The sequence below is a fragment of the Caloenas nicobarica genome, chromosome 1, assembly GCF_036013445.1.
Source record: "Caloenas nicobarica isolate bCalNic1 chromosome 1, bCalNic1.hap1, whole genome shotgun sequence".
Classification (NCBI taxonomy): Eukaryota; Metazoa; Chordata; class Aves; order Columbiformes; family Columbidae; genus Caloenas; species Caloenas nicobarica.
Genome location: NC_088245.1, coordinates 191,568,475 through 191,582,735, shown reverse-complemented (window position 1 = coordinate 191,582,735; position 14,261 = coordinate 191,568,475). Strand labels below are relative to the sequence as shown.

The 14,261-nt window shown below is 38.4% G+C and overlaps 1 protein-coding gene across 5 annotated transcripts in view; it reads left to right on the top strand.

Annotated features, from left to right (window-relative positions):
- The window catches only part of FRY (FRY microtubule binding protein), a 241,792-nt gene that overhangs the window by 187,399 nt on the left and 40,132 nt on the right, over positions 1-14,261 (top strand). For all 5 annotated transcript variants that reach the window (XM_065627032.1, XM_065627031.1, XM_065627033.1 and 2 more), the window contains 9 exons: positions 215-318; positions 3,739-3,924; positions 6,113-6,311; positions 6,962-7,083; positions 7,957-8,144; positions 9,094-9,188; positions 10,906-11,507; positions 13,186-13,283; positions 13,375-13,545. In XM_065627032.1, the coding sequence (XP_065483104.1) occupies positions 215-318; positions 3,739-3,924; positions 6,113-6,311; positions 6,962-7,083; positions 7,957-8,144; positions 9,094-9,188; positions 10,906-11,507; positions 13,186-13,283; positions 13,375-13,545 (1,765 nt within the window). The remainder of the gene's footprint in view (positions 1-214; positions 319-3,738; positions 3,925-6,112; positions 6,312-6,961; positions 7,084-7,956; positions 8,145-9,093; positions 9,189-10,905; positions 11,508-13,185; positions 13,284-13,374; positions 13,546-14,261) is intronic.

The window sequence follows — 14,261 nt, the reverse complement described above, 5'->3', positions numbered from 1 at the left end:
ACATAATTTGTTTTGACAGTAACAGCATTCTTTTCAGTAATGGGTACTTACCTGTCTAATACTGTAGCTAAGGTGCTTCAGCATCAATCATACTGAGAAGAAACACTGCAAATTTGAAAATGTAGAGATTGTGTATTTCTTCAGAAATAGCCATCATGTTACTGTTTTCCCATCTCCAGGAGGTTTCAGACTGACACTGTGATTTAATTTCCAGGTGCAATATTGCTGTCATCTTCATGACTGAGATGGTAGTGGATCACAGTGTGAGAGAAGACTGGGCTCTTCACCTTCCTTTATTGCTACATGCTCTCTTTTTAGGTAAGACCAACAGAACAAGAAATAAATTATAAATGTACTCCTGTCCTTTTAGTATAGTTCTGCTGAAGCCATGGAGTTGTGTTGTTTCTTATATATTTTTAATTGTTTCCTAAAAGAAAAAAAAAAAGTCTGAGGCAATTACAGTCTGTGAATGTCTCAAACCTTTGAAGCTTTTGAATGTTTTGGCTGATTTCAGCCAAATTTGAGAGGTGGTTAGAAATTTGAAGGTGATTGACTTCCCAAAATATCTCTAAAATAAAACAGATAGCCCTCAGCCTTCATGCAGTTCGGTTTGTGATGGGCAGCCGAGCAGTCAGCACGTGCCTGGAACACACACACCAGTGCTGTCTCTTGCCTTTGCAAAAATATTGTGTAAGAGAGATGAGATTATTGTACGGCAGAGATAGTGAAGGTAGGACACAGATCACTGGAAAGTAAGCTTCATTAATTTAACTGCTAATGTCTTCCCTTATATACCTGAGCATAGAGGCACTGCTTTTTCCTCACAGCTGCATCTGTTCTTGACTGTAACACAAGTCAACTGGAGGGTGATACCTTCCTTATCCTGCCACTTAACATTATGGAAAGTGAGTGGCACAGTTTTTTAGCGCACAAGAGCATTTAACATTATAAAGCCATTCACTAGCTTTCATATTTGTAACACAGCTAGACACTTGTGAAATAAATTAATTATAACTGGAAGTCACAGTCTACTTCTCATTCAGTCACCATAGTTACCACTAAGTCTATTCACTGCAATCTGGGAAGAGTCTATTGTTCAGCAGGCAGAAAAGATTAAGTTGGGAGGTTACAGCACAGTGGTAGAACATAAGTTATATACTTCAGTATACAGTTGAAGAAGATACCTCATTCTCCTTTTCTGCTACTCTGTTACCAACTGTTCTGTTTGGAATTTTTTTATGAAATAGGGTTTTTTGAAAATGCACACTCATCAAATACTCAAGTTTTGTATATTAATACATTGATTTCAACAAACTTCTAATGAAACACAAGAATAACAGCCAGAACCATGTCGGGTGGGGCTTCCAGGGTCAGTTTCAATGTGACATTTCACATGTATTTTTCACTTTAAAGTTAAATCTATTTTGTGGCTGCCCACAGCATTTTTAATTTTTTTTTGTATTGCTGTGAACTTTCGAGTGTAAGAAGGAGCTGAAAGAACTGGATAAGTGTATGAATCTAATCAATAACCATCAACTGATAAACAACATTTTTAGTATGATTTGTAACAAATCTGAGAAAAATGGTGCTTACAGTTAGAAATTCTCACAATAATAAATGAATAACTTAAGACAGGAGTAGTATGCAGCAGTGTGGCCACTTCAGTTAAGACAGCTTTAAGGAGCCATCAGAGAGCCAAGTAAATAAACATGTGCAGAAACAGAGTTATGATTTTTGTAATCCATTATAAAAATATATTTACTGATTTGTTCGTGCAATAATGTTTCAACATTACATTATTTCATAAGAAGTAAACAGAAATTTATGAATACTCGTTGACACAGTCGCTTGGCTAAGAACTCTCAGTTCTCAAATGAGAAATTAAAGCTAAATGTAACTGGTAAATAAATGTAACTGGTTTAGTGGTAACTAAAATGAGATCATAACCTCCAGGCTTCAACTTTAGTTTCTCTAGAGTTATTATACCTCCTGTGGAAAATTTTTCTGTATTTTATAGTAGTCCTCTGTTGTGATGGCTTAAGGAAGTTATGCTACACATGTTGGCCAAAGGTATGAATGTGATTGAAAATGAAGTATACCTGTCCTGTTGGAATGTGACCAGGCAGATGCATCTGACTGAAAAAGAAACTGGAAACTGGTGTGGTGGCTAGCTGGAGAGCCTGTATCTTTCCATTTATTGGAAGGAGTGAGAAAACACTTAAACAAAAGAATTTTGCCATGTACGTGTTTAATAGGCTATTGGATGGTTTGTAATACTGATAGTGGAGAGGCAGAATGCTGGTGTGAACCTGCCTTTCTGTCTCAGCAGTGCACGAAAATCACTGCTGTCTAAAAACTCATTTGCAACCAGTGTGAAATAAGTTGGGCAGCTGGACTCCTTTCCCGTGGAAATGTGTCCACATCACAGGAAACTCAGGAACAAGTTAAAGACAGGCCCAGCACTGGACAAGCACAAAGACTGAACTGTCTTCCTCACTTCATAGTTAGCATATCTGTGTCAATACTTGGGTACAGCTCTAGGGTTTAGCAGGATTTCAGTTGCAAGTGCTGCCAACATAGAATTCATTTTCAACTAAGAGAACTTTTTATATCCTTTTCAACGTATGTTAGAACAGGGTAGGATGGGCTCATTATCTCCAGGCAGGTGGAAGGAAATGGAGAAAGGAGAATAGGAGCATAAACCTGAAGAAGCTGAAAAAGAGGTGTACAGGCTGGCCGTGGTTCTTTTGGAGGAGGCTATGGGCAGATGAGTAAGACCAAAGATCACAGAACCTCCAAAGACCTGCCCATAGGAGCCAAAGACACATTGGTCAGTCTATAGCAGTATAAGCAGCTTCATTTTTGCAGGCCAGACAAGAACTCTGTGACTGGAGTATATTGGTAAACACCTGACTTGAAAGACCTGTTGGCTGGTGCCACTTAAAGAAGGAGCTGCTTTTTAAAGAGGAAATATCCTGAGAAGAGAGGAACTGAAGAAGAAAACAATTTTTCAGCGCTGAAACTGCCCATCAATAGAAGAAAGTGTTTGTAAATATCCTGGAAGATACTGAAATAATCAAAAAGAGATTACTACCACAGAATGTAGTAATGCACTTTATTTTACAAATATCTGTTTCATTTATGTTTGTAATTTGTGATTTATTCCGGTTGTGTTAAAATTTTACAAACAGCAGTAGTGCTAACCAGATCAGACAGAGCCTTTCGGTGCTAGACCTTCAGTTTCAGTTCTGTACCCTGAGCTAGTGGCTAATTTCTCATGCTACTCACTGGTAGTCAAAGTTCCTTTTCAAGGGATTTTGTTTGTCAGTTCCTTTCCTAATAAATTAGTATCTGCCTCTTACAGTTTGTACTCCTTGTAAAACTGATGTCTGTGCAAGAAAGCCAGATACTGAGGTAAGCAGTGTAATTACAACCACCACCACCAAGAATTTCTCATCTTTAGAAGTTTGCCAGCCCTGTCAAATTAGCACTGCAGTGAGACAGAATGCATAAAGTTGTATTGCCACACATTGCTGTGTACCTCCTGTATGGGACTTCAGTCTAGAAACTAAATATACACATATATTTGAAGTGAAAACACTAGTAACTGTATCCAGTAAAATCTTTTGTTTGTTTGCACTGTTGCCATGAGCTGCCTTGGAATTTTTGCTATTTCTGGAATGTGAACTCCTTTGTTATTACTTTGTATTCAGTGATTGCTGTAACCTTTTCTTTTAGGTCTTGACCATTACCGCCCTGAGGTCTTTGAACACAGTAAGAAGTTGCTGCTTCACCTTTTGATTGCATTGTCTTGCAATAGCAACTATCAAGCCATTGCATCAGTGCTTCTTCAGACGAGAGAGATGAATGAGACCAAGACTCTGACAGTACAACCAGCATACTTGCCTGAGTATCTGTATACAGGTAATAAAGTACAAGAAAAAAAGAACATTGCATTATACTGTGTGGTTTTTGACAGTAGGATGTCAAGGTTACTTTCCTAAAATGTAACAGTTTTGATATATTAAAGTAGTAAAATGGCAAATATGAACAGTTTCCATTAATATTAATTCCATGTGAACTACCCTAGAGATGCACCCAAATTATTATTAGATAACATTTCATGGTAGTGAGAAAGCTATCTGGTGTAAGGCGAAATACATAATGTAGAATTTTTAAACATTAATATGCATTTAGGAACTATTGATTTAAAGGATAACCCAAACTAGAGCAGAAAGTACTTGATAATAGTTGCATGTACATTTCTAATACTTATTTTTTCCCCGCTTTGGAATAATGAGAATTCTACTTAGAACAGTGAATTTGCCTGTCCTTACATCCTTTTTGTGCTTCCCTCTCAGGGAGCCAGGAATAGTTTAAATGAGGGCAATCACTCCTCAACCTTCAAAAGATATTAATAAGTAATTCCAACACAGGAAGAGCGGCAAGAATATGCAGCTCAGATTTTCCATTATTAAGATAAATTTCACATTATATACACCCTCCTTTATATCACAGATACACTTAATTTCTGTCCTGAAATCTGTTTCTGCATTAGGATGCTTACTTCAGACCTCTGCTGAGATGAGTGTTCTGTTAACTTTTAGCAATTCACTTGTTTTTAAGGAGTTGGTTGGGAACTTTGTAGAAAGCTGCTAGCTAGATTTACAGTTGTCATGTAATATTACTAAACGCAAGTGTACTGTTGAGATTTGAAGGAATCACAGAATCAGTGTGGAGTTATGGAGATAGGATTAGGTGTCTGAGAGAGGGTGAGGAGCTTTACCATACAGTGAGAAATGAAAAGGAAAGATTATCAGATTAGTGGCATTTCCATGGTTCTTTAGGAATATAACTAAAAGTAATACATAGTTTTGCTTTATGAAGAATATTACCTAAAACCTGATTATTATTTTTTATGAGACACAAAACAATTATTTTAAAGTAATGAGAAGAAGGGATAGGTATTTCAGATTAATTAATTACTTAGTTTGGCCATTGAGGTTTCATTCTGAATAATGCCTGTGCAAAATTACCTCACGTGAATTTCCTGAGTTGTGTAGATCTCTTTTCCAATGGATGTCCATGAATTATTCAATACAGAATAAAATTCTTACGTTAAAATTATATTGTTGCATTTCTGCCAAAATGAAAAACTGTTTTCATTCCCATGTCTGAAAAACATGATTGATACCCTCTTCCTGGGCCTCTTAAGTCCAAGAAGTTATCAAAACTTTGTGTTTGGACTCTTTTTCAAGCAGCTAATATGAAGAGTGAGAGTGTGGGCGAGTAGCTATCACAAAGAATCCTAACTGAAAATACTTCAGCTCAGGTTCGTTCCATATAATGTCAGGCAACTAAATTAAGAGTCTCCTGACCTGCAATGGATTTCGCCAGCGGAGAGGCCCCTCCTGCTCCCAGTCTTCTCGCAAGGCCAGTTTTTCTACTGTAAGATACAGCCTAGGATGACTGGCAGTCTAACCTTTAGAAAACAGGTCTTAGTTTCTAATTGCAACTCTGTAGTTGTGTGGCAGACTTTTGATCTAGCAGAACTCTTGCTCAGATAGTTTAATATTAATGCTGAAAGCATTTAGTATGAGTAGTCTAGTGTTTACAGTTCCTAAAGGTGTTGAACAGAAGCCTTAAACATTTGTGTCTTGGTTTCTATTACATTTGTAAAATTAGGACAATGTAATTGTCCTAAAAATTCCACCCTGCAGAGGTTTTTTCCTCATCAGACTAGCCCAGGGCAGCAAGCAGAACTTTGCATCCACATAGCCAGCTTCGGAATTCACTTTACAAGTCGTCATACTTCTGAATGTAAAATGCCCTGAAACATTTGTTTTTCAAGTACTGTAGCCCTCATGCAGTAAAAACAAATATCTCTACTTCAATATTTTTCATTTTATATTGGAATCTGCGTTCAGAAACACAGTACCATGGTTACTCCCATCGGCATTTGAAGGTGGTCGTGTTCTGTGGGTTCTTCCCATTTTTCCCAGCAGAAGGTTTCTGCTGCTGACTCTGAAAAGAGCTGCTTCGGAGACGCTTTTGTCCGTAGTGCTGGCCCGACAGTGCATTCCGGCTTTATCTCCTCCCTTTCTGCTGGCAGGTGGCTTTGACTTTCTGCGGGAATACCAGTCGTCTCCGGTGCCAGACTCCGGCTTGAGCTCCAGCTCCACTTCCTCCAGTATCAGCCTGGGAGGCAGCAGTGGGAATCTCCCACAGATTACACAAGAGGTCGAGGACATGGACACTGCTGCTGAAGCAGATGAGAAAGCAAACAAATTAATTGAGTTTCTGACAACCAGGTAATGGAGATAAGCAGAGGTTACATTTGTACTCAAAACACATATTTTCCATGTCTTCTCCACAATTATCTGTAGCAACTTAAAAGACTCAGAGGAGAATGACTGAGCTATCATAGTAATTACAGAGTCCCGTTCCTCTTTTATTGATACCTGCAGAAGTAGGTAGGTACTTAAAAGCATTACAGAGTCAGGAACAACAGAAGAAAACCTTGCCTGACAGGAAAAAAATGTTTAATTATTGGATAGTATTATGATAAACAAGGAACTAATGGAAGAAGGCAATTATTATAAAATTAGATAGGAAGTGTACAGGCCATGGTAAAAGGTCATATTGAAACTAATAGTAACTACTGACTACAGCCAGCAGATCCTAGGGGCAATGTTAATCTAAAAAAGCAGCGATTTGTTTATGCTGCTCTCTAAATAGTATAAATTACATTTCAAAAGAGAGTTTTTGTAAAATACAGCACAGGAATATTTATTTACTTGTATTTTGCTCGTAAAATTCTGTTTAGTTGCATGTTTTCCAGGCTGTGGCCCTGGAAATATCCAATTGCCTTACAGTATATATATTTTAACTGATAACACTTATTTCAGATAATTCAAAAAAATTTGCACTTTAGATTTAATTTGCTATGTATTTCTTTAAGGGCATTTGGTCCGCTTTGGTGCCATGAAGATATCACACCCAAAAATCAGAACACCAAGAGTGCTGAACAGCTTACTAATTTTCTGCGTCATGTCGTATCTGTATTTAAGGATTCCAAGTCAGGTAGTAAATTTTTTTCTTTTCATAACTAAACAAATATTCCCTCAAGGTCACACTGAATGTTTATCCTGTGATTTAGTAGATCTGCTTAGGCAGAAGCATGACATATTGTATGTCTTAACAAGGATGTATGACATGAAACAATTGCTTTAAAAAGTCATGTTAGATTGGACTGTGGCTGGATGTTAAATCAAACATTTCTTTAAAGCCATTGGTAGAAAGCCTTTTGATTGATTTTACCAGATAAAAACTCCTCTATGTTCTGTTAGTAAAATACATCAGAGTTACTAAGTAAATGTGCTTTGTTAAATTTTTTCTGGCAATTAAATTTTAGTGTTAATTTATTATGTTTCTAGAGCTTAGGAAATATACTGATTGTATTTTGAAAACCAATACAGTCACTAATTAAATGACTTCCAAGATCAAAGCAGAATGCAGCATCAGTGTTTATATTTAAGATCTTATCCGAATCCTACTGAAGCTAGTAGAAAGACTCCTAATTCAGTAGGACCGTAGGTTTGGGAGTGTTCAGAAGTTACTGTGTTGCTGCCAGCAAGAACAGTCGATGGCTTGAAAGTTTGTCTGGGAATTGTGAAAAAAATTAAATCAGATGAAGAATTCCAGGTTTTTATTGACAAACATTTGCAGACTTAGAATATTTGTTTTGCAGTTTATTTTCTCACATTCTGTGTGAAATAAATGTAAACAGTGGGAAATTCTCCCAAACCCAGACATTTCTGCATCTCCATTTCTCACAGGGTTTGCAGGATACACCGCAGTGCATTATCATCCCCACAGAGTTGGTTCAGCCTGTTTATGACCCACAGGAAAGTCTGACATTAAAAAAAAAAAATTACATATTACTCTTTTGCTTAGGTTTTCATTTGGAGCAGCACCTGAGTGAAGTTGCTCTACAAACAGCTCTCTCAAGCTCTTCAAGACATTATGCAGGTCGCTCTTTCCAGATCTTCAGGGCCCTAAAGCAGCCCCTTTCAGCACATGCGTTGTCTGACCTCCTGTCCAGATTGGTGGAAGTTATTGGAGAGCATGGAGATGAGATTCAGGTATGCATGTGTACTTGTGTGTAATGCTTCTTAGTACTGTTGATTTAATGTATACCTAATTTAAAATTATCATTTTAACAAGGTGTTCTGGAGTCAAGTAATGCAAAGTAGAATGTGGCCTTCAAAAAGGTTAACTCTGAGTTTACTGGATCCATAGGTACCTTATCAAAGCCTTCATCAGGTTGTTGCAGTCTTATCTAGCTCTAAAGAGAACAACTAGAAAGCATCTGGTAAATGTCACTCAAAACAAAATCTTTGTGATGACCATTTTTTCCGTTTTCACATTTTAATTTGTGTTTAAGGAACACATCGTCCTATCTGCTGATGTAATCTGACAATGTGAAGTAGACACCGCCTCATTTCTCAAATGTTAACATCTTTTGGAATAAAGAAATCCACACCATCCATAACAATACAAAAATTACACTGACCTAATTTGATCCAATCCTGTCTTAGTGAACTATGAAGTTCACTTGGTTTAGCTAAACAGACTGTTCTCTCCTGAAATTTCACAGTCAGAGACTATTTATCGCAAGATTCAAGACTTAAAGAGAAGTACTAGCTCTTAATAACAAATACACTGACATCACCTCCGTATTTTACTTGGGTAATGAAACTGCCACAAGATGACAGTAATATTCTGTCACAACTGCTTGTGCAGAATTTAAATCAGTGACCTGCAAGTCAGAGGTTCTGTCTGCCATTGCCAGTCCCCTGGTGAGATATCTGCCCTTGCGTGCCTTCATAGATCATTCAGAGGCAGAAAATAAAACACATTTGTAGTGGCATTTTGATATTCAGGGCAGTGGCGTTGATGTGAATGTTGTTCTTTTTTCAGGAGAAATGATAGATTTTCAGCAGGTGACTATTCTTTTTATGAACTGAAGATTTTTAAATGTTCACTATTTTGAATGTCTTTGTTGAAATGCTTATCCTTGTGCATTGCTAGGGGTATGTAATGGAGGCACTACTTACTTTGGAAGCTGCTGTGGATAATCTGTCTGACTGTTTGAAGAACAGTGATCTTTTGACAGTGTTATCACGGTAAGAGCCTGTTCTCCTTCGTCTTTTTTTTTTTTTTTTTAGTGTCTCATGATATTCAGTGTGCTGTTCTGCAGTCTGACAGCATAAAATTATTTCAATAAGACTAAGCTCATCTGTAACCTTCAGAGAACTAGACTAAGAGCACATCTCAGCCAAATATTGCAGTAGTTGAAATAATGTTGATAGAACTAATGGAGCTTTACAATGCATTGTAAATTCTGCCTTGTTGCCACCTGGCTATAGCTTACTTTAACTTCCTTTAAAAATATTGCATTTTTTTCACATTTCTACCATATACTTGAAAACATATCTAGGAAGAAACTTTTTTTTTTAATATTCGTTTCATACGATCTGTCAGATGAAGTATTCCCCAAAAAGTAAATGATCATGGTTTGTTCTCCTTAACAAAACTAGGGAGAATTTTTTCCCATGTGTACATAACCCATGGATTTTGCCAGATGTGTAGATCCTCTTTGTGAAACCTTTGGCCTTAAAGTAGACTCTTGCACATGGAGAGAAATTGCAGACTCCTTCCATAACACAGCTGTTGACAGTACTGAGGGAGATTAATGTCTGTCTGGCTCCTAATAGCAACAACAGACTAGGGAATGTGTTTGAAAAATATCCATGAGTTACCATGCTTTACATTCAGAACAAAAATACGAGGTTATCTTTCCTGAAGTGAGTAGGCAGGGTGCAATGTATTACACTGCAATGGCAGAAGACAAGTATTGCCTTGTGGCAGAGTAGGGGTGGAAAAATACGGCTTCTACTTTCTAAACTAAGAGCTATTTATCTTTCTTTAGTGCACATTTCAGGAAACAGCAAGATGGAGCTGAAAATAGGAAATACTCAGAAAGCAGAGGGATGCAATATTGCAATATTCTTTACCCTGACACTATTGATTGCATAAGATCCTCTTCAAATATTATAGTATATGAGCTGGGAATGAGACCAGGGAGTCAGGAATCAGCTCTTCTCCAGAACAAACTTCCCTTACGTGTATCAACAGAGCATGTTCACCTGTACAGATAATTGGTAGGGATTGTCTGGATGATCAAATGGTAATCCATGAGGAGGCAGCCGTCACTGAAATTGAAACACCTCTACTTTCTGTAAACCATCTTGAAGAGTTCTTAGGATGCAGGCAAGGCAGGATGCAATGACAACAAGGTTTCTGAAGGACCTGTACTAGCAAGAACCTAGGCAGCCACGTGACAGATTTCTTGAGGATAATGTGGCATGTTTGTGGTTCTGTTTAAGACACACTGTTTTTTCTGCCCACAGTTCTAACATTAGCCAATAAGCCATTGTGTATTAGCATGCCAGCTGTGACAAGTTCAGGGTTCGCTTTACTGATGAGAGCATCCTAAAGACCAAAATTGTTTGCAGTTCTACCACTGCTCCATTATATGGGCATTTCCACAAGTCTCTTCACAGTTCTGTATCTCCTATCGCCACATCGTTCTCACCTCTCTAGACTGTAGGTGATCCTTCTCTGGTTTGGTGCAGTGCCACGTGAACATCACTTCAGTCATGTCTGTGGTCACTTCTGGCAAAAAAAAAAAGGCAGGCTGCAATAGGCAGTGTGGTGTGTTACTTTTCCTGTTTAAATATTTATTTACAGTTTGATTAATACTTAACTTGCATCCAATATATACATGTTTCAAGCTGTGCATTCACACACTGCAATGTATGTTATATGTTTTGGGTTCAGTTCATCTTCGCCGGATTTAACATCGAGCACCAAACTGACTGCAAACCGGAAGAGCACGGGACAGCTGAACGTGAACCCTGCGAGCGGTAACACGGCCACTGCTGAACGAAGTCGGCACCAGAGGAGCTTCTCTGTACCCAAAAAGTTTGGAGATGTGGACAAGTCCTCAGACCCACCACGCAGTGCCACACTAGACAGAATTCAGGCGTGCACCCAGCAAGGGCTGTCCTCTAAAACCAGAAGTTCATCGTCTCTAAAAGACAGTCTCACTGACCCATCCCATATTAACAATCCAACCAGCCTACTGGCCACCATCTTCTGGGTTGCTGTGGCTTTGATGGAATCAGATTTTGAGTTTGAGTATCTAATGGCTTTACGGTTACTGAATAAACTTCTGGCTCATTTGCCACTAGATAAAGCTGAAAACAGGGAGAAGTTGGAGAAGTTGCAAGGGCAGCTGAAGTGGGCAGACTTCTCAGGGCTTCAGCAGCTGCTCCTGAAAGGATTCACCTCCCTGACTACCACGGATCTCACACTACAGCTCTTTAGTTTGCTGACACCAGTGTCTCGAATATCCATGGTGGATTCCTCTCAAGCTATAGGTAAAACCAATATACTTTCCTCTCTTACAGTTTGTTTCTTTGACATTTGATGGCAGACATCATTAAGCTATCCGCACAAAACCAAAAAAGAAATTTTTTCATTCTCTTCTAATAATGTACTTTTGCTTTGAGTTGGGCCAGCTTTTTGGAAATTGCATAGCAATATAACAGGTTTCTGAAAAGTGAATCTATTGTACAGTAAGATTTTGAGGGAGAGTGGTCATGTATTATTTCACATTTCTAGTGCTTAGCAGCATATAAAATTTCTAAATGCTGACAAAATATACATAGGAAATACGGTCAAATTTTCTAGAACCTATTTTGGCCAGGTATTCCATTGAATAATTTTCAGAATATTGCAGAATATTTTATTTTAAATTAGTGCTTCATGGGTTTTTTCCTAGAAACAGAAATACTGAAAACTCTTGTATACTTTTTTAGATAAACTACAATAGCACATTAGTGAGCGAGGAGGGAGGCTTGGGTTATAAGAAAATAAGGTAACATTTTCAAATTCCCAATTATTGAGTTAAGGTCGTGACCACTTCTTAATTTTTTTTCTCAAAGAGAGTTTCTGTATTGTTCCAGATATTTACTCCTCTGCTTGTCAGAAACACAGCTATTAAGACAACAGTGCAGGCTTCACAACTAAGTCACAACAAGCTTAGACACCGAGTAAGGGGATAAATACCATGAACAGCCTGCCCATCTCTAAGCAGTTGTGTGGTGCCCGTGTTGGGCAGCTCACACATGGGCTGTGACAGTAACATCCGGAGGTGTCTTCTTCTTTTCCCTGGGTATAAAGGAAGCCAAGGGGAATTACACCCCTAACTTAGGCAGCTTGTTTAATTGTGTAGAGCAAGAGAGAACGAATGGTTAGAAAGATATTTTCATAGATCAGATTCTTTCTTTACAAAAAGCAGATTGTGTCCACATACAATTTCTTGACTTCTGAACTCCCACCTGGACGGGAGCAGCTTTTGTTCCAGCTCCTCATGACAGTCAATGCCTGTAGTTCATCCGCTACCTCGAGCTGTGAGTTGGTGCAGAAGAGCTGGATCCCAGCTCCAGACAGAGCCCTTATGCTCATGACAGCGGCTGGCACTTGGCACTAGAGCCATCTCCTGGCTTCAGAAACACCCATTCGAGTAGTCTCATCTGACCAGTTCTATCAGGATTTTGTTTCATTATTATTATTAACTTAAACAGTATAAAACAATAGAAGCCATGCCTGGTAGCCTGACCAAAACAGTTGTTCATTTATCAATAACTCTGAATTTCTTTTTGTGTTTTAGTAGCAGTAACGAAAATGCCACCTGTTAAGACTGTCGATAAGCTACTTAAGTGGAAAAGATAGACATACTCTCTAACAGGAATCAAATATATACTTTTGTGAGATGTTTTATCCTGTAAATACCTGTTCGTGTGGCACTGTTTGCAAAAATAGGTTCATGCTGCGTAACAGTGTGGTTGCCTAAATGACACACTGCGTTTTCAAATAATGCCCCTTTAAGACAAATGTGGCATGGCCAGCAGCATGAACAACTTGACAGAGTCTGTGTGAGCTTATGGCTAATGTAAAATTGAAACTGTGACCTCCCGTGAAACACCAGCTTGAAGGCCATTGTGGCTCTTGCTGTCCAAAATACACATTTTGTTCTGTATTTTCTTATTCTAGGATTCCCATTGAATGTTTTATGTCTCCTGCCCCATTTAATTCAGCATTTTGACAGCCCGAATCAGTTTTGCAAAGATATAGCCGAAAGGATTGCTCAGGTACCAAAGTTATTTACTGTTTTGTACATGCTCAAACCCTGTAAATGCATTGCCTTGTTCCTAATATGTTTTGATATTTATATTTAATTAGGTTTGTTTGGAGGAAAAGAACCCCAAGCTATCAAATCTTGCACATGTCATGACCCTTTATAAAACACACAGCTATACAAGGGACTGTGCTACCTGGGTAAATGTGGTTTGCCGCTACCTTCATGAAGCATTTGCTGATATTACTTTGAGTATGGTTACATATTTGGCTGAGGTAAGTTTTCAGAAAGTTTTTACTGTTTTAACTCCTCTGTTGCCTAACAACCTGAAGAGCTGAAGTCTTCCTGCAGATTACTAGGGGCTTTCTGTAGCTGTTATTTATAATTAAAAGTAAGAAGCAGAAATTAGGAGAAAGGGAATCACTGTAGGAAACCAATATTTAACACTGAAACAAAACCAGCAGAGGTCTGCAGGGCCGATACATCTTAAAGCAGCTTCTCTCACCGGCCAGTGCAATTTTTCACAATGAAAGAGAAATTGGACAACATTTATTTAGATGCCACTGAGGAAAATAAGAGGAGGGGTTTAGCTGTATAAATAAGATATCATCTGAGATATAAGGATCTGGTTCTTGATAGAAATTTGTATGCATTCCTCTAACAGTGAATGGGATCATGTTGGTGCCCGGATTTTCCTCTGCACTCATTGCTTACTCCTAACATTTCTCACCAATGAACTACTGAGTTGTTGCAGTGTTGTTACTGGGGATCCAAGGCTCAGTTCTCTTCAGCTTAGGCCATTTGATCTTCCACCACCTGTGTCACATCAGTATCAGGACAGCATTTTCTTGTAGAGTTCTCAGATTCCCCTGCTGCAGTGAGATGCCTTCAGCCTCCTCTCTCGTACATGGAGAAGGCAGTTCTGTATTCATTATGAAAATTCACTAACTTCTCTGTTTTTTGGAGTGGATTCACTCTCTTCTCTGATAAA